Here is a 26144-nt window from a genome sequence, read left to right on the forward strand (position 1 = left end):
TCTCTATTCGGTAGCAATGGTCGAGCAATCAAGGCCTAGCTTCTCAGGAGGTGATGCAGGCTGGTTCTTAAGTACAGTGTATCCCCAAGCCCCCACAAAGGAATATCCACACTCTGTATTGGTTAGTACACAGTCTTTATATAATCAATAGTTAAGGTTAAGTACATTCATCATGATAACTCACTTTGTACTCCGGCAAAATCTACAATGACAAATATTTACAATCCTAAAGTGGTACCACCCTAGATCTCATTGAAGTGCATGAACTATACTGTACAATGTCACACAGACCAATAGAGTGAAACCAGCAATAGAAAGAGGAGAGAAAATAAGATGGTTGAGCAATAGGCAGAATACTGGCCCCTACCACTGGGCACAGTTTGGTGTGGAGATCCCCCCACCTGGGCAACCTGTAAAGAAAGATATAGCACAAGCCCAGTCCATGTATTGCTCTGCAAGTCTTATTCTCTCCTATAATGTTTTTACCCCCCCAATGTACCTGGTGGAGTCGAGCTCCTCGAAGGCGTCGACCAACGTCGAGGGACTCGCTGTTCGGCGACGGGGAATCGACGGCCCTTCTTGAATGCCTTCCCTTTCAAGCGGGAGGCACGGGGCGTCGAACGTCCGTCGACAAACGAGGTAGAACGATGTCGAAGAGGCGGCAGCTTCGTCCGAGCGGTGCTCGTCGGCGTCGGGGGGTCGGGGTCCTGCAAGGCGGAGGTGTGCGGGGCACCTCGATGACAATAGTTCTGGACCGCAAAGATTGTAGAGACGGAAACCCAGCAAGGGCGTCGAATCGTCCAAGTCTTTGAGGTCGTTGGGTGGCGGGAAACCCACCGGCAGGTTTCTCCTCGGCGCGTTGGTCGGCCTCGACTTTCTCCGGCAGGATAAGCGGTCGACGATGCGGTCGAGAGAGTCCTTCGATTGAATGTTCTTAGGCAAAGGAGCGGACGGCTCCAGTCGTCGGCGGCACGGCGTCAAGTGGTTCCCATGGCTGGGCAACACAACTTCGACGGGCCTCCAGCGGTTACACAAACCTGCGAACCCTGGTCGACGGCAATGGACTTCGACGGCGCCGATGTCCGGGTGCTTCACTTCGATCTCCTCAGCGGTCCCGTCTCGGGTCGACAGCCTTTCAGGGGCCTGTCTTCCAGGGCGCTTCGGCGAAGATGGAGCGGTGCTCGATGGTCCCTCGGAGCACGGGAAGAGGGCGCCTTACCAGGTCCTCTCTCTGGTCAGCCCTCGACGATCTCGTCAGCCTTCAGATCGGTCGAAGCAAATGCCACAGCAAGTCTTCTTCTTCCAGATGGACGTCGAGGATCAGCAGTTCCAGTTACTCGTAGAGTGGAGACTCAGCTCCCTGGCTGCTTCAGGAGCACAATGGTCGCTTCTCAACCAAAGGTCCCTTCTGAACACTTTGGTCGCTTCTGAGCCAATGGTTCCTTCTGAACACAATGGTTCCGTCTGACACTTTTCCAGTGGTGAGAGGTCCCCAGATATACTATCCTCTCTCTCATCCACGCTGCTGGCACACACTCAGCAGCCAATCATACTGCAGGGCATTCATGCAGTCAGTCAGCCAATCAGGCACGCAGTGCATTCAGGCCACACTCCTCCCTTCCAGACACTCACAACAGGGAATGTGGATTGGGACAAGTACCCAGCCATTCAACACTACACACTGCATTCAGGCCAGTTTCGGGCAGGGCTGTCTCAGTCTTTGTCTCTCATGCCAGAAACCAGACAACCACAACAAGAAGTGTATATTGGTCACACACTCCATTCACCCAGGTCCCACCCACAGGAGGTACCCACAACATACAGTCACCGGGAAGGCTCCAGCCAGTCTAGCTGGGCCTTCACAACAATACCATACATGGAACTTCCACCCAACAGCCAGTCAGGGGGAAGGGACAGAGACAGGGCTTCCCAGGACTTTGGGAAAACAAGATAACAGGCAATAGAAAGCAAGAGGCCACAGGGGCCATCTTGTTTCCTATCAGGAATCAACAGATCCCAATGGCAGGGCCTGGGTATCCCAAAATGGAGGACACCCGGAGCACCTGTCAATTCAGCGCGGAGCTGCCACCAGCCCATACCCTGCTCTGGGGCCACCCACAGGTGCCCAAAAACATACACTAGGGGCACAGGGTTGCACCCCTACCCATGGGTGCCATAAGGGTATCCCATGGGTCTGTTCACCAAACCAAAAGAGAGAGCTGCACTGCCAGGAGTCCCACATGGACTCCGGGGCAGAAAACATAACAGAACACATGGTAAAAACAGAAAAAGGACAAGGATTCAGAGGCCCTGTCCCTCAGATGCATTTGCAGCATCACACCTGAGTCGATGACGTCGATACGCTGTCCTCGAGGGCCTCTGTCAAGCCGACGTCACCGGATGTTATAAGTAGGACACACGACACCTGTAGCCTCAGTTCCGTTTTTTCCACGAACGTGTTCACTTTGGAGATCTCTGCGCGCCTCGACTCTTCTGATTTCTGTTCTTTTGGTTCCTCGAACCTGTTTGTTTGTGAAGTATCGTATGATGTCTTCGTCTTCTTCTACCCCGCGGCCAGGTTTTAAGAAATGTCGGGACTGCGGGTCCAAGATGTTGTTAACGGATTCGCACAACCCTTGCCTCTGGTGCCTCGGTGAGGACCACGATACGGACGACTGTGTGGACTGCCAGTCACTTACTTCGAAGGCCTTGCAGGAGCGTAAGAAGAAGCTTTCTCTAGGTAAGGTAGCCGAGGTCCTGCGGGCTTTCGACGGATGATTCAAGGGGCGACTCTCCGCATCGTTGTTGTCGTCGGTTCGGGAGGTCTCGGTCCCGGAGTAGGTCCTGCCATTCCTCTGCCTCTTCGAGGCACTCGCGGAAGTGCCGTCATCGGTCTCCTTACCCGGTCCTCTTCTGAGGATGCCGCCCGTCGGCGGGTTGCTTGTACCATCAAGCATTTGTCTCCTGAGGAATGGGCTTCTTTCGGTAAGGAGATGTTGCCGATTTTTGAATCGCAAGGTTCTGGTCCGTCCGCGCCTCCGAGAGGGGTCGGCTGTGACTGTACTAGAGACACCGCTCGTACGCCTTTGGGCTCGGGTGGTCGGCACGATTCGCGGGAGAGGTCCCGCTCGGACAAGGGGTATCGTTCTAGTCATGCCCGTTCCAGGTCCCGGTCCTCGACGCCCTCGAGACCGCGTGAACCTGTGAAGTCTTTGAAGAAGACATTGACGCCTGCGGCGCCAAGGTCGTCAACGGACTCTCTTGAGGCCCCGCCTCTGAGGAAGTCGTCAACGTCATCGACGCCTAGGCTGTCGAGAGACACGCTCGGGGCGGCGCCCTCGAGGACTCTGTCGAAGCCGTCGACGCCCATTCCGTCGACGCCCTCGACGCCTTTCAAGGCTGTTCTGTCGGAGGTACCCCATGGCACAGTGGAACCCCCTAGAAAGGCTCTGGCCAAGGCAAAAAATGTCTTTGTTCCTTATTCAGTGCCCACATTCCAGCCTCTGGATTATATTTCTGAGGTGGATGAGGGTACTGAAGATGGGTTGGTTCCTGACACGGTACCAGATGACATTATATCTGGTCTAGCCAGATTGAGGACCTTCGTCAGTCGCTGCTGGAAGTTCTGTAGGCCTGAGCCTGGCACTCATGCCGAGTCCTCGTACCAGCGCTTTATGTCGAGGGTCACTTCAAGTCAGACATACAGTGCACAGAGGTCCAGCCCAAAGAGCCAGCCGTGTGTTACACATCACCTTTGCAGATACGGTATACGCCCAGTCAAGACCGGCGCCTCTACGGGAATCAGGTGAGCGTTACAGCACCCATGTGGTCCCGATTTCTCTCTGCAGCTGGTCACCCCTTAGCACTCTTCACAGTTCATTGAACTTGGTTCAAACTTGCCACTTTGCGATTCTCATTCAACACAGCCCGGTTCTTATTGGCTCTCCCTTTGACTCACTGGCTGTGATGAAATGAACCACTTGGCTTTCTACGTAACTGGAGTCAAGGCTGGTACCACGGTAGCAGGAGTTTCCCTCGCTCCCGCTTATCAGCATCGACACGCTCCGTGTACCATTGACATCTGTTGCAGCACACTTGGGCTATTGTTCTCTGTCTTACAATTCCCTCTGTGGAGGTTTTGTGGGTCTGCATCGGAAAGAGCATGGTCGCATCTCTCCTTGTTAGCCTCTGGCCGTCGCTCCTCCTCTTGAACTGCCAGACCTGGATAGCTGTCTCGTCATGCGGTCTGCCTTGCTCGTACTGTGTCTTTTACCATCCTACACATCCCGCGAAAGAGAAAGAACGGTTCCACCGCCTTGACCCCAAGAGATTGTTAAGCTTCTATGTTGCTAGCACATCTGAGTTTCGGAAGTCAGACCAGTTGTTCCTTTGTCTCGAAAAGGTCATGCTATAAGCAAACAAAACCTGTCCCATTGGATTGTTTTGTGCATATCCGAGTGTTACCAATCCGCAGGCACAGAGATTCTGGCAAGTATCAGGGCTTACTCAACTAGAGCGGTTTCGGCCTCTAAAGCCCTCCAAAGATGGGTTCCTGTAAGGGACATATGTCGGGCATCCACTTGATCATTCTTACATACATTCACCAAGCAGTAGACCTTGGATGTTGCACAGGGTGCTGATGCACGGTTTGGTAGGGTGGTTCTCCAGAATTTACTAGTTTAAATCTTTCTGCCCTCCTCCGTTATTCTAACTGCTTGGGGAGTCTATCACGATGAGGAATCTACGGGAGAAAGGCAATCCATTGATGGAGAAATTACTGTAATGATCTTTCTATGGATCCTTCCGCAGATTCCTCATCGACCCATCCATCCCCGCTCAGAAAGTCTGTGGCTTGTCGCTTCTGTTCAAACGAGAAGACATCTGGTGATGGCTCTTGAATGACCGCTTCTGTCTGATAAAAAAAAAAGAAAATGTTCAATCATTGTTGTGGAAACACCCGGTGTATCTTCGTTAAGGTTTTACCGGCTGATTAGCCTCCTCCTGTGGTTTTTCTTTCTGCAGCGTTCATACCGGGTGGAAAAAAGGGAGGTTCGAGGGGATTGGGTCCTCCGACGTATTCCATATCTATGACAGTAATCACCACAACTGTGCTGCTTCAGAAAATCTTTTTGCGTCTGGGCCCTGCTGTGAGAGAACGGACCTCAACGACCGGTGGGGGTTGTCTGTACTTCCGCTCCCTATATGGTGGAGGAGAGGCACAGGAGACCCCAGCCAAGATTCTCTATTCGGTAGCAATGGTCGAGCAATCAAGGCCTAGCTTCTCAGGAGGTGATGCAGGCTGGTTCTTAAGTACAGTGTATCCCCAAGCCCCCACAAAGGAATATCCACACTCTGTATTGGTTAGTACACAGTCTTTATATAATCAATAGTTAAGGTTAAGTACATTCATCATGATAACTCACTTTGTACTCCGGCAAAATCTACAATGACAAATATTTACAATCCTAAAGTGGTACCACCCTAGATCTCATTGAAGTGCATGAACTATACTGTACAATGTCACACAGACCAATAGAGTGAAACCAGCAATAGAAAGAGGAGAGAAAATAAGATGGTTGAGCAATAGGCAGAATACTGGCCCCTACCACTGGGCACAGTTTGGTGTGGAGATCCCCCCACCTGGGCAACCTGTAAAGAAAGATATAGCACAAGCCCAGTCCATGTATTGCTCTGCAAGTCTTATTCTCTCCTATAATGTTTTTACCCCCCCAATGTACCTGGTGGAGTCGAGCTCCTCGAAGGCGTCGACCAACGTCGAGGGACTCGCTGTTCGGCGACGGGGAATCGACGGCCCTTCTTGAATGCCTTCCCTTTCAAGCGGGAGGCACGGGGCGTCGAACGTCCGTCGACAAACGAGGTAGAACGATGTCGAAGAGGCGGCAGCTTCGTCCGAGCGGTGCTCGTCGGCGTCGGGGGGTCGGCGTCCTGCAAGGCGGAGGTGTGCGGGGCACCTCGATGACAATAGTTCTGGACCGCAAAGATTGTAGAGACGGAAACCCAGCAAGGGCGTCGAATCGTCCAAGTCTTTGAGGTCGTTGGGTGGCGGGAAACCCACCGGCAGGTTTCTCCTCGGCGCGTTGGTCGGCCTCGACTTTCTCCGGCAGGATAAGCGGTCGACGATGCGGTCGAGAGAGTCCTTCGATTGAATGTTCTTAGGCAAAGGAGCGGACGGCTCCAGTCGTCGGCGGCACGGCGTCAAGTGGTTCCCATGGCTGGGCAACACAACTTCGACGGGCCTCCAGCGGTTACACAAACCTGCGAACCCTGGTCGACGGCAATGGACTTCGACGGCGCCGATGTCCGGGTGCTTCACTTCGATCTCCTCAGCGGTCCCGTCTCGGGTCGACAGCCTTTCAGGGGCCTGTCTTCCAGGGCGCTTCGGCGAAGATGGAGCGGTGCTCGATGGTCCCTCGGAGCACGGGAAGAGGGCGCCTTACCAGGTCCTCTCTCTGGTCAGCCCTCGACGATCTCGTCAGCCTTCAGATCGGTCGAAGCAAATGCCACAGCAAGTCTTCTTCTTCCAGCTGGACGTCGAGGATCAGCAGTTCCAGTTACTCGTAGAGTGGAGACTCAGCTCCCTGGCTGCTTCAGGAGCACAATGGTCGCTTCTCAACCAAAGGTCCCTTCTGAACACTTTGGTCGCTTCTGAGCCAATGGTTCCTTCTGAACACAATGGTTCCGTCTGACACTTTTCCAGTGGTGAGAGGTCCCCAGATATACTATCCTCTCTCTCATCCACGCTGCTGGCACACACTCAGCAGCCAATCATACTGCAGGGCATTCATGCAGTCAGTCAGCCAATCAGGCACGCAGTGCATTCAGGCCACACTCCTCCCTTCCAGACACTCACAACAGGGAATGTGGATTGGGACAAGTACCCAGCCATTCAACACTACACACTGCATTCAGGCCAGTTTCGGGCAGGGCTGTCTCAGTCTTTGTCTCTCATGCCAGAAACCAGACAACCACAACAAGAAGTGTATATTGGTCACACACTCCATTCACCCAGGTCCCACCCACAGGAGGTACCCACAACATACAGTCACCGGGAAGGCTCCAGCCAGTCTAGCTGGGCCTTCACAACAATACCATACATGGAACTTCCACCCAACAGCCAGTCAGGGGGAAGGGACAGAGACAGGGCTTCCCAGGACTTTGGGAAAACAAGATAACAGGCAATAGAAAGCAAGAGGCCACAGGGGCCATCTTGTTTCCTATCAGGAATCAACAGATCCCAATGGCAGGGCCTGGGTATCCCAAAATGGAGGACACCCGGAGCACCTGTCAATTCAGCGCGGAGCTGCCACCAGCCCATACCCTGCTCTGGGGCCACCCACAGGTGCCCAAAAACATACACTAGGGGCACAGGGTTGCACCCCTACCCATGGGTGCCATAAGGGTATCCCATGGGTCTGTTCACCAAACCAAAAGAGAGAGCTGCACTGCCAGGAGTCCCACATGGACTCCGGGGCAGAAAACATAACAGAACACATGGTAAAAACAGAAAAAGGACAAGGATTCAGAGGCCCTGTCCCTCAGATGCATTTGCAGCATCACACCTGAGTCGATGACGTCGATACGCTGTCCTCGAGGGCCTCTGTCAAGCCGACGTCACCGGATGTTATAAGTAGGACACACGACACCTGTAGCCTCAGTTCCGTTTTTTCCACGAACGTGTTCACTTTGGAGATCTCTGCGCGCCTCGACTCTTCTGATTTCTGTTCTTTTGGTTCCTCGAACCTGTTTGTTTGTGAAGTATCGTATGATGTCTTCGTCTTCTTCTACCCCGCGGCCAGGTTTTAAGAAATGTCGGGACTGCGGGTCCAAGATGTTGTTAACGGATTCGCACAACCCTTGCCTCTGGTGCCTCGGTGAGGACCACGATACGGACGACTGTGTGGACTGCCAGTCACTTACTTCGAAGGCCTTGCAGGAGCGTAAGAAGAAGCTTTCTCTAGGTAAGGTGGCCAAGGCTCGTAAGCCGAGGTCCTGCGGGCTTTCGACGGATGATTCAAGGGGCGACTCTCCGCATCGTTGTTGTCGTCGGTTCGGGAGGTCTCGGTCCCGGAGTAGGTCCTGCCATTCCTCTGCCTCTTCGAGGCACTCGCGGAAGTGCCGTCATCGGTCTCCTTACCCGGTCCTCTTCTGAGGATGCCGCCCGTCGGCGGGTTGCTTGTACCATCAAGCATTTGTCTCCTGAGGAATGGGCTTCTTTCGGTAAGGAGATGTTGCCGATTTTTGAATCGCAAGGTTCTGGTCCGTCCGCGCCTCCGAGAGGGGTCGGCTGTGACTGTACTAGAGACACCGCTCGTACGCCTTTGGGCTCGGGTGGTCGGCACGATTCGCGGGAGAGGTCCCGCTCGGACAAGGGGTATCGTTCTAGTCATGCCCGTTCCAGGTCCCGGTCCTCGACGCCCTCGAGACCGCGTGAACCTGTGAAGTCTTTGAAGAAGACATTGACGCCTGCGGCGCCAAGGTCGTCAACGGACTCTCTTGAGGCCCCGCCTCTGAGGAAGTCGTCAACGTCATCGACGCCTAGGCTGTCGAGAGACACGCTCGGGGCGCCGCCCTCGAGGACTCTGTCGAAGCCGTCGACGCCCATTCCGTCGACGCCCTCGACGCCTTTCAAGGCTGTTCTGTCGGAGGTACCCCATGGCACAGTGGAACCCCCTAGAAAGGCTCTGGCCAAGGCAAAAAATGTCTTTGTTCCTTATTCAGTGCCCACATTCCAGCCTCTGGATTATATTTCTGAGGTGGATGAGGGTACTGAAGATGGGTTGGTTCCTGACACGGTACCAGATGACATTATATCTGGTCTAGCCAGATTGAGGACCTTCGTCAGTCGCTGCTGGAAGTTCTGTAGGCCTGAGCCTGGCACTCATGCCGAGTCCTCGTACCAGCGCTTTATGTCGAGGGTCACGGATTACTTGGGGTGGTCTGCACCACCAGTGGATTTTGTGCAGGATGACCTGATGGAAATCCTCGACCAGGGTCCACCGACTGACCCGGTACTTCCATTCCATATGGCCTTGCATAGAAGGGTGGCAGCGGTTTAGACTGCCCTGGAGAGTCTCCCGGCAGTGAGCAAGTCTTTGCCGCGAAAATACCGTCCAGCCAGTAGCGACCCCTGCTACTTGACTTGCACCACCCACTCGGAGAGTTTGGTGGTGCAAGCGGCTACGGCCCGAGCAAAGCAGGCGCCGTATCCTACCATCCCTCCTGATAGGGACGGCAGGCGTTTTGATGGTTGGCCGAAGAAAGTGTTTTCTTCAGGGCGTATGGCTCTTCAGGCAGCCAACTCCGTATGTGCCTTGTCACATTTCACGCACACTCTGTGGAACTGTATTTCTTTAGTGGCTGAACATATTTCCGAAGGGGACGAACAGGATGGTTTTCTTGCTATTGTACAGTATGGCAAGAATGCCATGTGTGAGTCCGTTCAGTCGGGTCTGGACATGGCAGACTGTGTCAGCCGGTCCATGGCGGCGAGCACCGTAATACGCAGATTTGCGTGGTTGCGGAAGTCGGGGTTTGCTCCTTATGTGCAAGCCCGGCTCCTCAGCATGCCCTTTGATGGTGAACATCTTTTTGACAGCAATGCTGACGAGAGCCTTGAGAGGTTGCAGACCTCAAAAGCTGCAGCGAAGTCGTTGAGCGCTGCAGTTCGCAAACCTCTGCTTTTTCGTCCTAGGGGACAGCAATGGAGGGGAGGTTCCTTTCGTTATTACTCATCCTTTAGTAAATGGAGAGGAGCTGCAAGTCAAAGGGGCCACTGTAGAAGTGCCAGAGGTGGAAAACAGGGTACTCGAGGTGCCAAGGCCGCTCAGGCAGTTGCCTCTTTGCCCTCAGGCAATGCCGCAGCCGCACCAGCTCAGTCATGAGGCCAGGTCCCATGGTTCGCTGGTTGGGGGAATGCTGGCGCAGCATCTTGTAGAATGGGGTGCCATTACTTCGGATGTATGGGTTCTGGAGATCATAGCCCACGGCTACTGTCTTCCTTTTCGGCAGAGGCCTCAAGGCAATCCACCAGGGAATCTCTCTTTGAAGATTTCGGATCCGCTCCTTGCACAGGAAATACAAGCCCTGCTGGAGAAAGGCGCCATAGAACTGGTGCCTGTAGCGGAGAGGAAAAAGGGATGGTATTCCCCTTATTTTTTTTCTTCAAAGAAAGACGGGGGATTGAGACCCATCATGGACTTGCGCGGTTTCAACAAACTCCTGAGGAAGGACAAGTTCAAGATGGTTACTCTCTCTCAAGTCCTCCAGGACCTTCAACTTCAGGACTGGTTGGTGTCTCTCGACCTCAAGGACGCTTACTTTCATGTGCCGATCCATCCCAAGCACAAGAAGTACCTGAGGTTCGCGGTTGGCGACTCGCACTTTCAGTTTCGGGTCCTGCCGTTTGGATTGACCTCCGCCCGAGGGTTTTCACCAAGCTCATGGTGGTGGTGGCAGCACATCTCCGGAAAGGGGGGATTCACGTCTACCCCTACCTGGACGATTGGTTGATCAGGGCGAGCTCTACCGAGCAAGTCCTGGATCATCTGTCCGTCACCTGCCACTCCCTCCACAAGCTGGGCTTCTCCCTCAACTTAAAGAAGTCCCACTTGACGCCAACTCAGTGGCTCCAGTACATCGGAGCAGTGCTCGACACTTCCCTGGGGCAGTGTTTTCCTCCCCAGGTGAGGGCTCTTCACATTCAGCAGATGGTACACAAGTTTCGCCATGCCGAGACTCTCCCGGCGTTCGAGTTGTTGAGGCTGCTCGGCCTCATGGGATCCTGCATTCTTCTGGTGTCAGAGGCCCGACCTCGGATGAGATCTTTGCAGTGGGCCCTCAAGATGCAGTGGTCTCAGTCCTCCGGCAGGATGTCGGACCCAGTTCAGGTGCCGCTCTCGGTCGCGCTGGACCTTCTGTGGTGGGCCGACGAAGGCAATCTGATGAGGAGGGCTCCATTTTGCTGCCCTGGCCGGAGGTGACGATCGTGACGGACGCATGCCTCACGGGATGGGGAGCTCATGCCAACGAGTTGACAGCAGTTGTTGGTCTCCGTCGGAGTCCAGACTCCATATCAATCTGTTGGAGCTGAGGGCTGTCAGGCTTGCCCTGAAGGCTTTTCTGCCGACTGTGCGAGGAAAGAATGTCCTGATTCTGACGGACAACAGAGTGGCCATGCACTACCTCAACAAAAAGGGGGGGCAGGGTCACTTTCTCTGTGCAGGGAGGCGATGCAGCTCTGGTTCTGGGCCATCCAGCAGGAAATTTCGAACTCGGCAGTTCATCTGGCCGGAGATGAAAACGAGACGGCGGACGCTCTGAGCTGGCAGAGCGCGATCTCTCATGAGTGGGAGCTGGCTCAGGAAATTCTCCTGGAGATGTTCGCCCTTTGGGGGACCCCTCAGGTGTTGCTTTCGGCCAGACGACCGGCAACAAAGTCCCTGTACTGTTGCCGTTGGAGAAAGTTCTGCGACTGGTGCAGGGTTAAAAATGTGGATCCTTTTTCATGTGACATTCCTGTCGTTCTATCTTTTTTGCTTTCTTTGGCCCACAAGGGCCTGCAAGTGGGTACCTTTAAAGGTTACCTGGCGGCGCTGTCTATATTTAAGAGCTCGTCTGAGGAGTGTTCTTATTTTAAAGTAAATTTCTCAGTTTCTCTAAGGGCTCACTAATGTGTTCCCTCCGTCACCTTTCCAGGTGCCCGGTTGGGATCTGAAACTTGTTCTCAAGTTTCTAATGGGTACTCAGTTTGAGCCTTTGCATTCTTGTCCTTTGAGACTGTTAACCCTTAAAACTGTATTTTTAGTTGCGGTCACTTCCGCTCGCAGAGTGAGTGAGTTACAGGCACTTTCAGTTAAGCCACCCTTCAGTCCTTAGAGTTCATCCTTCCTTTCTTCCGAAGGTGGTGTCGGAATTTCATTTAAGCCAGAAGGTTGTTCTTCCGGCATTTTATCCTCCTCCATATCCTGATAAGGAAGAGGAGAGGCTCCATAGGCTGGATCCTAGGAGAGCTTTAAGCTTCTACATTTCACGCATGTCCCGGGTCAGAGTGGACGATCAACTCTTTATTGGTTACGCTGGAAGCTGTTTGGGACAAGCAGACTTTGTCTCGATGGATTATCTTGGCAATTTCTGAATGTTACCACTTGGCTAGTAAGGACCCTCCGGTAGGTTTACGGGCCCATTCTACTAGGAGTATGGCTGCTTCTACTGCCCTGCAGAGGGGTCTTCCTATTCGTAACATCTGTGATGCAGCCACCTGAGCTTCGGTCCATACTTTTGTACGTCATTACTCCCTCGATTCTATCCATGGGCAGGATCTGGCCTTTGGCAAGGCAGTCCTTTACTCTGCAATTTGATTGGGGATTCTAAATGTGTATATTCTAAATTCTTTTCCCACCTCCTTACGTTGGTACTGCTTTGGGAGTCTGTCATAGATATGGAATATGTCGGAGGAACCAATCCCCTCGAAGAACAAGTTACTCTCTTACCTGGTAACGTTCTTTCGATGGCATGGTCCGGCGATGTATTCCATATCGCTCCCTCCCTGCCTACCCCGCTACAGAATTTCTTATGCGATTGCAGCTTACCTTTCCGCAAGGCTTTCTGTGGTCATACTGGCAGAAGATTGGTGCCACACGTTCTGGGAAAAAACTACAACTGAGGCTACGGGCGTCGTGCGTCCTACTTATAACGTCCGGTGACGTCGGCTCGACGGAGGCCCTCGGGGACACCGTATCGACATCATCGACACAGGACGCAGACGCCGAAAGATTTTCCGAAGCAGCACAGCTGTGGTGATTACTGTCATAGATATGGAATACGTCGTCGGACCATCCCATCGAAAGAACGTTACCAGGTAAGAGAGTAACTTGTTCAACTGAAGCATGGGGCATAGTGACGTGCTATATTTCTCCAGCATGGGGTCTGGCATGGATTCACATGCTCATGAATATTCCCCGTCGTCAGGCTGGGAATCCTCGGTAAAGAAAAAACCAGTATCAGTTTCGTTTCTGATCTGTCTTTCGTAGCAATAACCAATCACTGGTCTCTGCGTCATACTGACCACAGCCAATGACTGCCCTCTACCTAAGCACCGCCTCTGGCAGCCATCTTCAGATTTTTACCGCACGTTCATGTGTTGGGATCCTCGTGCTATTGCTCTCGAGCGTTAGTGCTATTTTTTCGCGCTTTTTTCACAAAAACTTCGATTCTTCGGTCAAAGAGCCTCAAGCTCCACCGATACTACATCCGATCTACGGGGACCCGTGTCGGATTCATCTGTGCCCCTCAAGGGTGAAGATTTCGTCGAGCTACGCTTCGGAGGACTCCAGAAGCTTCTCAGGCCCGGTCTCGGAGATGGCCCAGGAGAAGGGAGGCTCGACGCCCGGAAAGCTGTTCAGGGTCTGCCCTGGATGCCAGCTGCAGAACGTCTTTAAGGAGGACGAACACTCTTTCTGCCTTTACTGCCTTCATGAGGACAAAACGCACGTGGAGAAGGACTGTGCGTTTTGCGGCGACATGTCGGAACGGACCATGAAGGACCGTCATCAACGTCTCGCCAACTGGCTGCAGGGTAAGAGCCCGTCTGGCGAGAAGAAGAAGAAATCCGAGCGGTCTTCTAAGACCTTTGAGGGCGCCCCGGCGACGGGGGCCCAACATAAGGCCAAGCACCGCGAGTCCGCTGGCACCGGGAGCGCCGAACGGTCGGGCTCTACGGGCGCCAGGCAGGGCGCTCCCTCCCCGGCACCATCAACCACGAGCCAACGCTCTGGGTCGGGTAAGAGGAAGGCCGAGCACCCGGCGAAGCTCCTGGAGAGGCCCCGGTCGAGCTCGAAGGCAGAGGAGGAGCGTGGCAGTGCCCCCTCCCTCAAGGACAAGGCGGTGAGCGCACCTAGGGTGGTGAAGGCCTTGATCCATCCGACCAAGCCCTCTATCGAAACGGTCGCGGCGGCCCTGGCCCAGCCTGTGGAGGCTACTCCAGTGGTGGCGACCTCAGGGCCCAGAATCTCCCTGCCTCCTCGGAGGGAGTCTTCTTTTATGCCCATCGATAGGACCCCCGTGAAAACCTCCGTGGAGAAGAAGGGGGGGCAGGGCGTCGTCGTAGATTCGGCCTCAACCTCAGAAGAAGAGCTGGTCGAGGTCTTAAGCCACGGCCTAGGCGTGGAACAAGACCAGCCCGTCGGAATGGGTGCCGACGCAGGCGACGACGACGACATCGTCGAGGATGCCGACGGGGCCCCTGCTCGCCCGTCGGATTCCCCTCTGCCAGCGCCGCGAGACAACTCGGCGGCCATTTTGTTGGCCATACAGTCCTTATGCACTGAGATAAGGACGAGGCTACCGTTACCGACGGAGGAACCTCTCCCGTCGGGGGATCCAGAACCGGGACCTTCTGGTGTTCCCCCTGCCAAGAAAAGAAGGATCCATCCTCCACCTCCTTTTCAACCGTCGCGCCCCGTCCAGCCCTCCTCCCCGTCCACCCGAGGGGATGATACGGGGACTGACACGGCAGCGACGGGTACGGACGACGAGGCATACGACGAGGATTTTCCGTCGTCGCCCCCCACCAGGGCTTCTCCGCCCGACGAGATCGGATCCTTCCATTCCATGATCTCCAGGGCTTCCGAGCTTTTTCAACTCTGCCCCGAGGAGAAGAAAAAGGAAGGCTTCCTTTATCAGCGGCGCGAGGCCAAGAGGAAGACGGTCCTCGCAGTGCCTCTGTTGGACGACATTTGGGATGAGGGTCTTTCCCTCCTCAAGAACCCTTCCACGACGCCAGCTAGAAGAGACCGGTACGAGAAGAAGTACCGGGTCCCGGACACGGCCCCCCTATGCCTCCGGGCGCAGCCTACCCCGGACTCCGTCGTCTCCGCGGCGGCCAGGAAGAAAGCGGGGGGGGTGCGGCCTCCACATCGACTTCCCCGCCGGACGGCGAGGGAAAGAAATTGGATGCTATGGGACGTAGAGTCATCTCGTCGGCAGCGACGACGATTAAAGCGGCCAACGCCTTGGCTATCGTGGCCCGCTACGACAGGGAGCTCTGGTACAAGATGGCTCCCCTGCTGGATTTTCTGCCGGACGACAAGAGGGCTGAGGCCCTTGAGATCCTCCAGGAAGGTGAAGTGGCTTCGGACCACGCCATCACCGTGGCGACGGACATCGCCGACGCGGGGTTCCGCCAGCTAGGCAACGGCGTTTGCCTTCGACGTCGTGGATGGCTCAAAGCTACGGATTTTCGGCAGGACGTCCAGACCAGAGTCCTGGACATGCCCTTCGACGGGAACAACCTGTTTGGGAAGACGGTGGACGATTCCCTCCAGGCCATCAAGGCGGATACTGAGACGGCCCGGGCCCTGGGAGTCCTGCAGCAACGACGGACGCCCTTTCGGAGCGGCGGAGGCAAGGGCGCCTCCAAAGGTTCCGGTGGCGGTTTCGCTTCCTACCGTCAAGCGGCCCGCTCGTCGTCGCAAGAGGCCTACAGAGGACGAGGCAAGTCTAGCGGACCCCGCCGTCGTCGCCAAGGAGGTCAAGGCGGCAAGGCCGCGTCCAAGCAGGATTGAACCGGCCGTGGGGTCGGGCCCCCACCGAAGCACCCCGGTGGGAGGCCGGCTGGCGGGCTTCGTCAGCGTGTGGGAGTCCATCTCCACCGACCGTTGGGTGCTGGATGCCCTGGCCCGGGGCCACGCGCTCGAGTTTCAAAGAAGGTGCCCGCGCGTCCCCCCCGTGGCCAGGAGAGAACTTCACGTCCCTCAACTTCTCCTGGAGGTAAAGGCGATGCTCAGAAAGGGCGCCATCGAACTCGTCCCAAAGAGGCTTCGGGGCTCCGGAGTCTACTCGCGATACTTCCTCGTGAAGAAGAAGACGGGAGGATGGCGCCCCATCCTAGACCTGCGACGGCTGAACAAGTTCATCAAGGCGCAGAAGTTCAGGATGGTCACCTTACAGCACGTCCTGGGTCAACTGGAGGAAGGAGACTTCCTGTCGTCGTTGGATTTGGAGGATGCCTACTTCCACATTCCAATCCTAAAGGGGCACCGAAAATTCCTCAGGTTCGTGGTCCAAGGGCGGCATTACCAGTTCAAAGCCCTTCCCTTCGGACTGCGGTCGGCACCCAGGGTATTCACCAAGTGCCTCGCACCGGTGGCGGCGCAGCTGCGCCGCGAGGGGATTCACGTCTACCCCTACCTGGACGACTGGCTCATCCGCGCCAAGACGAAGGAGCTCGCCGTGGTCCACACGGCAAGGACCGTCCAACTCCTCACGGACCTGGGATTCTCCGTGAACTACACCAAATCCCACCTGGTGCCCGCGCAAGTCGCACTGTTTCTGGGAGCGAGGCTCGACACAGTGTCCCTTCTGGCCTCCCCGTCGGAGGAGAGGACCAGCACCATCTTGGGCAAGGTGCAACGGATGCTGGTGGCCGACGCGGCCAAAGTGAGATCCATCAAGTCCCTCCTCGGGATGATGTCTTCCTGCATCTACCTCATTCCCATGTGCAGGCTCCGGATGCGCCCGTTGCAAGAATTCCTGGATGCGCGCTGGATCCAGACGACGGGCAGCTTCGAGGAAAGGATCAAGCTCGACGAGAGTTTCCGGCGAGCGATACGGTGGTGGGGCACCCGCGCGCATCTGACGGCGGGCATGGACTTCCAGACCCCAGCCCACCAGGAGACTGTGACCACGGATGCCTCCCTGGAAGGGTGGGGAGCGCACACCGAAAATCTGCACGCGAAGGGACTCTGGCTCCCGACGGAGAAGTCCCTGCATATCAACGTCCTGGAGCTCCGTGCAGTGTTTTGGGCCCTCAGGTCCTTCCTTCCGTCCCTGAAGGGCAAGGTGGTGAGGATCTTCACCGACAACACCACCACCATGTTTTACATCAGGAAACAGGGCGGAACCAGGTCCCCAGCGCTGTCCAAGGAGGCGCAGGACCTGTGGCATTGGGCCGTCGCCCAAGGGATTTTTCTGGTGCCGTTTCATCTGGCAGGGATAAAAAACACCATCGCCGACTCACTCAGCAGGGAGCTGCGCTCGTGCCACGAGTGGGAACTACGGCAGGATCTAGTGGATCGCCTCTTCCGACGGTGGGGCACACCCCAGATCGACCTGTTCGCGACGGCGACGAACACCAAGTGCCGGAGGTTCGCCAGCAGGTTTCCCCAGACGAGGAGCATGGGCGATGCTTTCTCGTTCCCCTGGGAGGGCCTGTTCCTCTACGCGTTCCCTCCCTTGCCTCTGCTAATCCGGCTCGTCAACCAGCTCAAGAGGTCACGGTGCAGGATGATCCTCGTCGCACCTGCGTGGCCGAGGCAGATATGGTTCCCGGACCTTCTGGACTTGTCAGCGTCCCCGCCGATCAAGCTGCCGGCGGACGCAGACCTACTCTCCAGGGAAGGAGGCGCCATCCTCCACCACGACCCGAAGTCGCTGAACTTGCAGGCCTGGCTCCTGCAGCGCTAGAGTTTGGAGGATACGACATACCGGCCGATTGCAGAGAGGTTCTTGCAAAGGCCAGGGCGTCCTCGACTCTTAAATGCTACGGACACAAATGGAAGAGGTTCTCTGTCTGGTGCCACGCACAGAAGATTAACCCTCTACGGATTACGGCTCCCCAAGTACTGCCGTACCTGCTGACGCTGGCCAAAGCTGGACTGGCACACGCGTCCATCAAGATTCATCTTGCTGCGATCTCCCGATACACCAGAACCACGGGGCGGACGTCCTTGTGGTCTCATCGTCTGGTGAAAGAGTTCATGAAGGGACTATTCAGATCGTTCCCGCCGGTGAAGGCTCCGGCCCCGGCGTGGGAGCTCAACGTGGTGCTGACCAAGCTCATGGGACCCCCGTTCGAGCCTCTGCACTCGGCCCCGTTGAAGTTTCTATCGTGGAAGACAGCTTTTCTCGTGGCCATCACCTCCGCACGACGAGTGGGTGAGATCCAGGCCCTTTCCTGCAAAGCCCCGTACTTGACTTTCCACGACACGAGGGTAGTGCTCAGGACGCACCCCTCCTTCATGCCCAAGGTACCGTCGGACTTCCATCTCAACGAACCCTTGGTGTTACCTGTGTTCTTCCCGTCGCCTTCGTCGCCGGCTGAGAGGACTTTGCACTCGCTGGATGTAGCTAGAGCGCTGAAGTTCTACGTGGATCGCACGAAGGGTTTTCGGAAGACGTCACAACTCTTTGTGAACTTTGGACCTGTCAATCAGGGGAAGGCTCTCTCGAAGGCTTCCATCTCCAGATGGCTCTCCGGCTGTATCATGTACTGTCACCGGTTGGCAAACCGACCGCTGCCTGGCCGTCCGAGAGCCCATTCCACCAGAGCGATCGCAGCTACCACGGCGTTCCTATCTGGTGTGCCCCTGCTGGACATATGCAGGGCTGCTACGTGGAGGTCGACGCACACCTTCACGAAATTCTACTGCGTCGACCGGGATTCCAGGGAGGAGTCCAGGGTCGGCCAAGCAGTGCTGCGCAACCTGTTCGCCTGAGGTGAGCCTGGTGAGGAGGTAAGATGCTTAATGTTGAGTTGTTGTGATGCTTAATGTTGAGCCTTTGCCACCTCCCGTGGTTGTGCATGTGTGTACTGCTATGTATTCTTTATTCATGAGCATGTGAATCCATGCCAGACCCCATGCTGGAGAAGGAACAAGTTACTTACCTGTAACTGTTGTTCTCCAGCATGGGTCTGGCATGGATTCACATGCGAACCCTCCCGCCTACCCCTCTGCGGCTCTTCACTTGGTCATACTGCCACTTCACGTGCTTCCAAATCTGAAGATGGCTGCCAGAGGCGGTGCTTAGGTAGAGGGCAGTCATTGGCTGTGGTCAGTATGACGCAGAGACCAGTGATTGGTTATTGCTACGAAAGACAGATCAGAAACGAAACTGATACTGGTTTTTTCTTTACCGAGGATTCCCAGCCTGACGACGGGGAATATTCATGAGCATGTGAATCCATGCCAGACCCATGCTGGAGAACAACAGTTACAGGTAAGTAACTTGTTCCATACAACGCTTGACATAATTTCCGAAGCCGACGATCGAGAGCAGGGCAAGCCGGATCGACGACCGAGTCGAGGTCCACTACACCCCCTGGCGAAAAGTTTCCGAGCCGCAGAGCTGGATGATGTGTATCTATAAAGATGAGGATTCTGTGGGAGAAGAATCCATAGAAAGATCATTATGGTGAGTAATTGCTCCTTCTATGGATTCTTCTCCCGCATATTCCTCATCACCACACCCATCCATCCACGCTCAAAGGTTCTTATGGCTTTGCGCTTCTGTCTAAGCGAAGGGACGCCTGGTGATGGCTCTGAGGCAATCGCTTCTATCTGTCTAGCCGCTTGTTTTTTACAACAACAAAAATTATTTCTTTCCATTCTCTAATTTGACGGGGTTTCACCGCTTTGGGATGTTTCCCATTGGTCCTTTTTTTACAGGCTGATTAGCCTTGCCTCCCATCATTTTTCCTCTGCAGCGTTCAAGCACGGGTAAAAAAGGGAGAACTGAGGTATGGGGTGTAGTGACCTGGTATATATAAGACGGCTGACGTCACGTCCGGAGCCAATGCTCCAGCACCAAGCGAAACGCATCAACGATAGACGGCCGAGTCTAGGTCCACTACGCCCCCTCTCGAAAAAAAAGTTTCCAAGCAGCAGAGCTGGATGAGCATATTTATCAGATGATAAATATGCTCCTTGAAACACTTGTGTATAGGCGCGTTATAAATGCCATATCATATATGAGGAATATGCGGGAGAAGAATCCATAGAAAGATCATTACAGTAAGTAATTTCTCCACCTGTTTGTCTAAGTGGGTTCCTTGGCTGCTTCACTGTGTGTGCTCATAGTGGACCCCTTACAAGTTCACCACCTCTTGAGACTTAGCCTAGACCACTCACCTTGCTACCTTGAACTGGTTTGACTACAGCTTCCAGAGTTGTCCCTGTCACAATACTAGGTTGGCCTTCTATACATCTGTCCACCAGGCCAGAATATAGAATATCATTCCTAACAGCGACCTCTCCATTAATCTGCAAATGTGATTATTCTATAGTCTTCTTTTGCTTGCAAGTCATCAATAAACTACCATGTCCCTAGCCTCTTCATTGGAAGTACTTTAAATAGAATTCATTTTACACTGTCACACACAGTTGGCCCTTGGTTCAAAAAACGTGTAAAGGAAATAAGACATGTTGTACCTCCACGTACTATTGTTTTTTAAAAGCTTGCTGACAAGACGCATGCTCAACAAAAACATTTTCAAGGTTGCAATTGTTACGAGTATTGGGGCTAAACATACGTTTGGTAGATTTGCTAGCTCACTGTCTGGGAGACCTTAATACTAACACAAAGGTAAATGCCTAATTGAAAATGTTTTATTAAATGATGTTAATTATTGTATTTCTTTAGCTGGCTAGCATTGAATGTGGTATTCCAACTAGCGATCTGAAGCAAACCATTTGCCATTGTGTACTCCTTGAACAACTAATTAAATGTACCCTTTTCCATGCTTTTAATTCCCCTCAGGTGAAGCTGCAAAAATAAATATACTGCACTATGAACCTGGTTGTGTACAGTCACTACTAGAAGCGGGAGTGTTTGATTACTGCACGGGAAAAATGTTTACTGCAAGCATAAACCAGTCAGCGGTCTTGGGTTTACTGTCCAATAGTAAATGGGATTGTCTTCGCTTGGCCTCTATGCACTGTGCACTATTGAACTTCGAAGATGTGACTTTTTCAGAAGCTGAGGTAAACACATAATTTGCTTCTTCATCATGTATGGGATCACTATTTATAAGGGTGTATGTTGTCTTCCTGTGAAATGTTCATATGCAGTGTTCTTACTTGGAACACTACCATAACAAATACAATGGGCCTCATTACGAGTCCGGCGTTAACCGTGCCTGAAATTCCGGCAGGTTACCGGCGGACTCGTATTACCATTCTGCCTCCGTGATTCCCGGAATTACCGGGGCATTACGACCCTGGTGACCCTGGAATTCCGGAGGCGGAATTTGGTAAATCTCCATTCCCATTGAGTCCCATAGGACTCGATGGGAATGGGGAAGTGGAAACACCGGCACCATCTCGTGATGGTGCTGGTGTTTCCACGTCCGCCTGCAGGCGGGTGGTGTTAAACCAGGCGGGTCAGACCTGGCGGGAATGACACCTCCGCCTGCAGGACTCGAGATCACCCGGTCTGGAAACAACGGTGGCGGCGGATTTACCGCCACCGTTATTTCCATACCGGGTGACTCATAATGAGGCCCAATATCCATTTGAGCTTGATAACATAATGGGTTTGTGCTACATTTGCAATGTGGTTTAAGTACTTTAATAACTGTTATAACTATTATATATTTGTACTTGGAAAGGAAATCGGATTCTGAGCTTGCAGAATCAAATCATAAACCATAACTGCCACGTTTGATGTGTTTGATTACTAGCTTTCTGCTATTTACGATCAATATCATGGGGGGCTCTCTGCAAATTATTGTGTGGGAATTTCATGGACAATGTTGATACATGCTCACCAGGCTTCTGAAGATTGTGATAGGGCTGTTGGTCCAGCCCTGTTAGGGGTGGGAGGGAGCCTGACCCCAACATACCTGGGTGCAAGAGAATGTGTAGACAGGCCTCCTACTACCATCTCCTTAACTGCCAGGATGGTACCATGACGGGACCTGGCATTGCACTGCATAACATCCTCACAAGAAAAGACAGACCAGAAAAGAAGAAGAGCCAGCTCACCAAAAGAAACTCCCTAATACAGCAAAGCCGTGTTGAAAAGGGGGCAGGGCTTAAAGCCCTTATGTAACCCCCACGCCATCCCCTGTCGCACCCTTTTGAAAGTAAGGTAAGCCATTGGTAGGGTAAGTGGCCAGTCCAGAGAGGGGATGTATAAGAGGGATCTTGGGAGTTGTTTGGTATGGGCTGCAGTTGGGGGAGGACTGGTGGCGGCAGAGGATGTCCAAGAGACCAGAGGAGGCGAGAGCGACTGGAGTGTGAGGCTATTCTTAAGCATGAGGTCTGGAGAGTGTCTGTGTGTGTGTGTGTGTGAGAGAGAGAGCAGTGTAAGCAGTAGAGGTAGAGTAGGAGTGGGGTAGTAGTAGTGTAAGAGGTAGTGGCTGGGAGTAGAGGTGGTAGCTGGTTGGAGTAGCCAGTGGAGGACATCCGTGTTCGAGGCCCCTATTAGGGAGAATTCTCATTTCATGGCTAATTTCCCTTACCTATAGAGTCCCCCAGCAGCTTTGCTGGATTTGAAGGGTTTGTTTCTTTTTACCTGCTAAGAGTGAGAATCTTTTTCCCACTATTAGGCTTTTTTGCTATGTGTGTTCTAGGCTATTTTTGTGTTTAATACCTATGGGATCTCTTCTCTCACCCATAGGAACCATCTTTATGCACATGTGTCACACATCACCCTCCGTGACACAGGGGTGTCGTAGCGACCCCCAAACATAGACTCCATACCCTGGGACTGACTACTGTCTCCCAGGGCATGTAAAGTCCCCATTGACTTTACAAGTAGATTTTTATGAACTTAACCAGTACACCCCATCTTAATATGGAAGTACTGGAAGGGGTTAATAGTTTTTCCCCTATGTTCATTTTCAAGAGGGTACCCTAAAGTCCCCCTCTACAAAGTTTCTGGCTGGTGGCAGTGGTTACTACCTTTTATATTCGACCGCAAATATTTCTCTATGGGATTTTCCCATTGTTCGAGGCTACCACTTTTACTGACGGCCTCCAACATACCGCCGGTTTATTTTGCTCCATTTTCCTAACCCAGGTCGGGGATCCTTTGTCCGTCCTTTTGGCGGACTTCTGCCAAGAAGCCCTCCTTTTGGCGCCACTGAGTCTGGGGTGGGTCTGTTGTTTGGGAGGGGGAGTAGAACCCCTGGACAGAGTTGCCACAGCAACTCAGGTCGCACTCTAACCTGATAGGCTGGAGAGTTTCCCGCCAAGATGACCACTCGATTGTGTGAGTGACAGCTAGGCTGTATGAATGGGTCTCTTTCTGCATAAAAACAGGGTCCTGAGGACTGGAAGAGCAAGAAGTCGCCACTGGAACTACGGAATCGAAGGGAAGAGAAGCCAGAGACATCTTCAGCATCTACACCACCGGTGAAGCCCTGCCGGATCGTCTCACCACACCACTTTTCTTCCACACGACGAGAGGAGATCTTCAGCGAGAGAGCCTGCTTCCCATGAGCTGCTGGGGTCAATCAGTTCACTCATCGCATCCTCGGACCTGCCTTGGTCGAATCGACAGTGCCCAGCACTCGGAGACCGGATAGCCAGGCAGCTATTGACCTGGACCGCAATTAAAAGGAGCGTACCTTTTTAAACTTCTTTTGGCAGCACCGCGGCTGGTTTCAACCCTGAGTAGTGCAGCGACTCGAACCTTCCTCCACGACGAGAGCCTCTCTTTCTCTGTTGGACCCCTCGACCTGCAGGAACTACCAGGAACAACCGCCACTGCAGGAGCCACTTCTCCACATTTAAGGTACACTGTTCCGCCAGGCCGCCCTTTCTCCGTGGTAGCCCTAAAGGTGTTTTAAATCCTTTAACTACTTGTGGGGTCGGTCGCCCTCTCTCTTAACATTGTCTTTCGCCTTGCATCTACCTCTTCAAAAGTTTTCTACTAAAGACTTGACTGCAGCTACAAGAACATTTCTGCTCCTAAGATCTTGGTCCTGTACCACTGACTCTGGCTCAGGCCTATTGGCTCTGGCTGATTTGTTAGATCTGCTCTCACTAGATTCGTTTTCAATGAGAAATGTGTGGATGCACCTAAATCTTCTAAACCCCTCTTCCTTCCCACTGTTTTAACTTGTGGAGTGCCATTTTGCTCAGTTTTCACCCTTATCTTTCTGCTAAAGTGTTCCTGTGCATTACTTGTTCACAAACCTTCAGGGAAGGGGTGCTAGGGGGTGTCTGAAGATATTTCGGTTTAACTTGTACTTTACCTCCCTTTCGTTGTATTGGTAGAGTGCCATTTGTAGTAGGTTTTCGCTGTGCCATTTTGCTCAGTTTTCACTATACCGCAAACTTGTCTGCCATTGAATAGGGAGTTGTATATGCTTCTCTTTTTGACTAAACTTAACTGACTTTATTAACTGTGATCTATGTGTTGACTTAGAAGTGTATAAAATAAATATATATTCTCTTTTTAATACAAAACTTTGGTCAGTGTTTCCTTGCTCCATAGTACTGTACTACCTATTGTGTCAACCCTGAATACTGCTCATCTCCCTCTTGAGATAAGTCTGACTGCTCAGCCACAGCTACCAACTAAACCTTTGTGGTACAGACTGATACCAAAGGGGATTTATTGCTCTCACCTGTAGTCCTAATCTGGGGTAGGGCTCCCTAAGGGAACTGCCCTGGATTCTGCCTAACAAGGGGGAAGGTGGTAGAGAGAGGTAGTGGTAGTAGTCATGTTAGTAGCGAGAGGAACAACAGTGAATGGGAGAAAATGAGTAGATATTGGTATAGAGTAAAATTGGAGTTTGTATTGGAAGAACACTAGGAGGCGGAGAAGTAGAGTGAGAGGAAGAAGGGAGAAGAAGCAAAAGAGGTAGAATAGTAGTTGGAGATAACTAGTAGTAAGAACAGAAGTGGGAAAAGGAAGTCAGATCGAATTGTGGAGGTGGAAAGGAGGAGTGTGAGATCGGAGGGACGGTGACTTGGTGGGAGGAGAAAGGTTTTAGTGAAGGGTCAGGAATTAGAGGCTGTGAAAGGTGTGAGTGTGACTTTGGGTGAAAGAAGGCACTCTTCCCTATTCCTGCAGAGACTAACCAACGTTAGGAGAGGGAAAGTTAGAAAGGACCCTAGGGAGACGGATAGCCAGTGTCTTAGGGAAATCACCTATAATCATAGTTAGAACAGATGGGTGTTACCAATTGGTATTTACTAACAACCCGGTAGGGAGGTCTGGAGCTGGTAGGTGGGTGTCAGGCCCAGGGAAGTTGACAGAGGAAACGGATGGCCCTAGCGCCAGTCATTCCCAGTCCCTTAGAATCAAAACCAGAACTAGCCCTTCTGACCTTTGTTTTTAAATAACACTCCTGGACTTTCCATAAGAGTCAGTGCGCTTCACAGTGACAGACTGCCCCTTCACATGTGGCGTCATCGTGGAATGCTTCAGGCCCCAATACAGAGGTCAACCCACATCCAAATGTTGCGAATCCAAAGGTTAACCAATACAGCTACACTCCCCACACGGGGAACCCTGGGGGCTGCCGGATATGATCTCTGTGGGGACGATTGGTTCATCATACCCCCGAAGATTCAAGGTCCAGTCTGTACCGGAATAAAGATGGAGTTACCAGAGGAGACCTATGGGAGAGTAGCCTCAAAGTCCGGGCTTGGCTTTGAAACATTTCCTCAAGGTAGGGGCAGGAGTGATTGATCAGGACTATCGTGGGGAGATAAAGGTGCTACTACAGAACTTTGGGAATACTTCCCAGATCATCAAACAAGGACAACCCATAGCACAACTGATTTGTGAACTCCTGCTTATCCCAGGAATCGAGTAGGTAGGTACATTGGACAACTCTGAATGTGGAGAAGCTGGATTTGGTGAAAGGACCGAGCTTAAAGAAGCCCCGAAGAGCTCAGAGGCCCCAGGACCTGCTTCCGTCCAATTTGCAGAAGCACAAAGGACTGACCCCCTCTTGGAATAAGCACAACGAAACCTGGTATCCCAACAGGAGAGTTGCTCTCTAAAGACCCCTCACTTCATAGAATAGAATGGACTCTTATATACAATTGATGTTAACCCTGAGGGGACAATATTAATTGCCATCAACTCCTGGTACCACGTTAGTTTTGGAAAGCAGTTTTAGAATTGGAACATTCAAATTTGACACTGGAGCAATTGGGATGGAAGGTTCTACTGGCCTGTGTCTACGCAGAAGTGAAACTATTCTGCGCCTGTTTCCCAGTGTGTCAAAAGACCTCCCTAGACAATGTAACCAAAGTCCTGCTGCCTATCATCGAGGTACCTTTTCAGCGTATTTCTGCTTTTTTGTTTTTCTATCATCCTGTTGTCTTTTTGCACCCTGATGCCTTCGGGCTATCGGCGCACTATAACATAACCTTTTCGGCGTA

The 26144-nt window shown here is 53.0% G+C and overlaps 1 protein-coding gene across 2 annotated transcripts in view; it reads left to right on the plus strand.

Annotated features, from left to right (window-relative positions):
• Positions 1–26144, plus strand: part of GSAP (gamma-secretase activating protein) — a 2819616-nt gene that overhangs the window by 1256919 nt on the left and 1536553 nt on the right. For both annotated transcript variants that reach the window (XM_069628052.1, XM_069628053.1), the window contains exon 16: positions 20554–20777. In XM_069628052.1, the coding sequence (XP_069484153.1) occupies positions 20554–20777 (224 nt within the window). The remainder of the gene's footprint in view (positions 1–20553; positions 20778–26144) is intronic.

Source organism: Ambystoma mexicanum, chromosome 12, assembly GCF_040938575.1.
Source record: "Ambystoma mexicanum isolate Mex_15411 chromosome 12, UKY_AmexF1_1, whole genome shotgun sequence".
NCBI lineage: Eukaryota > Metazoa > Chordata > Amphibia > Caudata > Ambystomatidae > Ambystoma > Ambystoma mexicanum.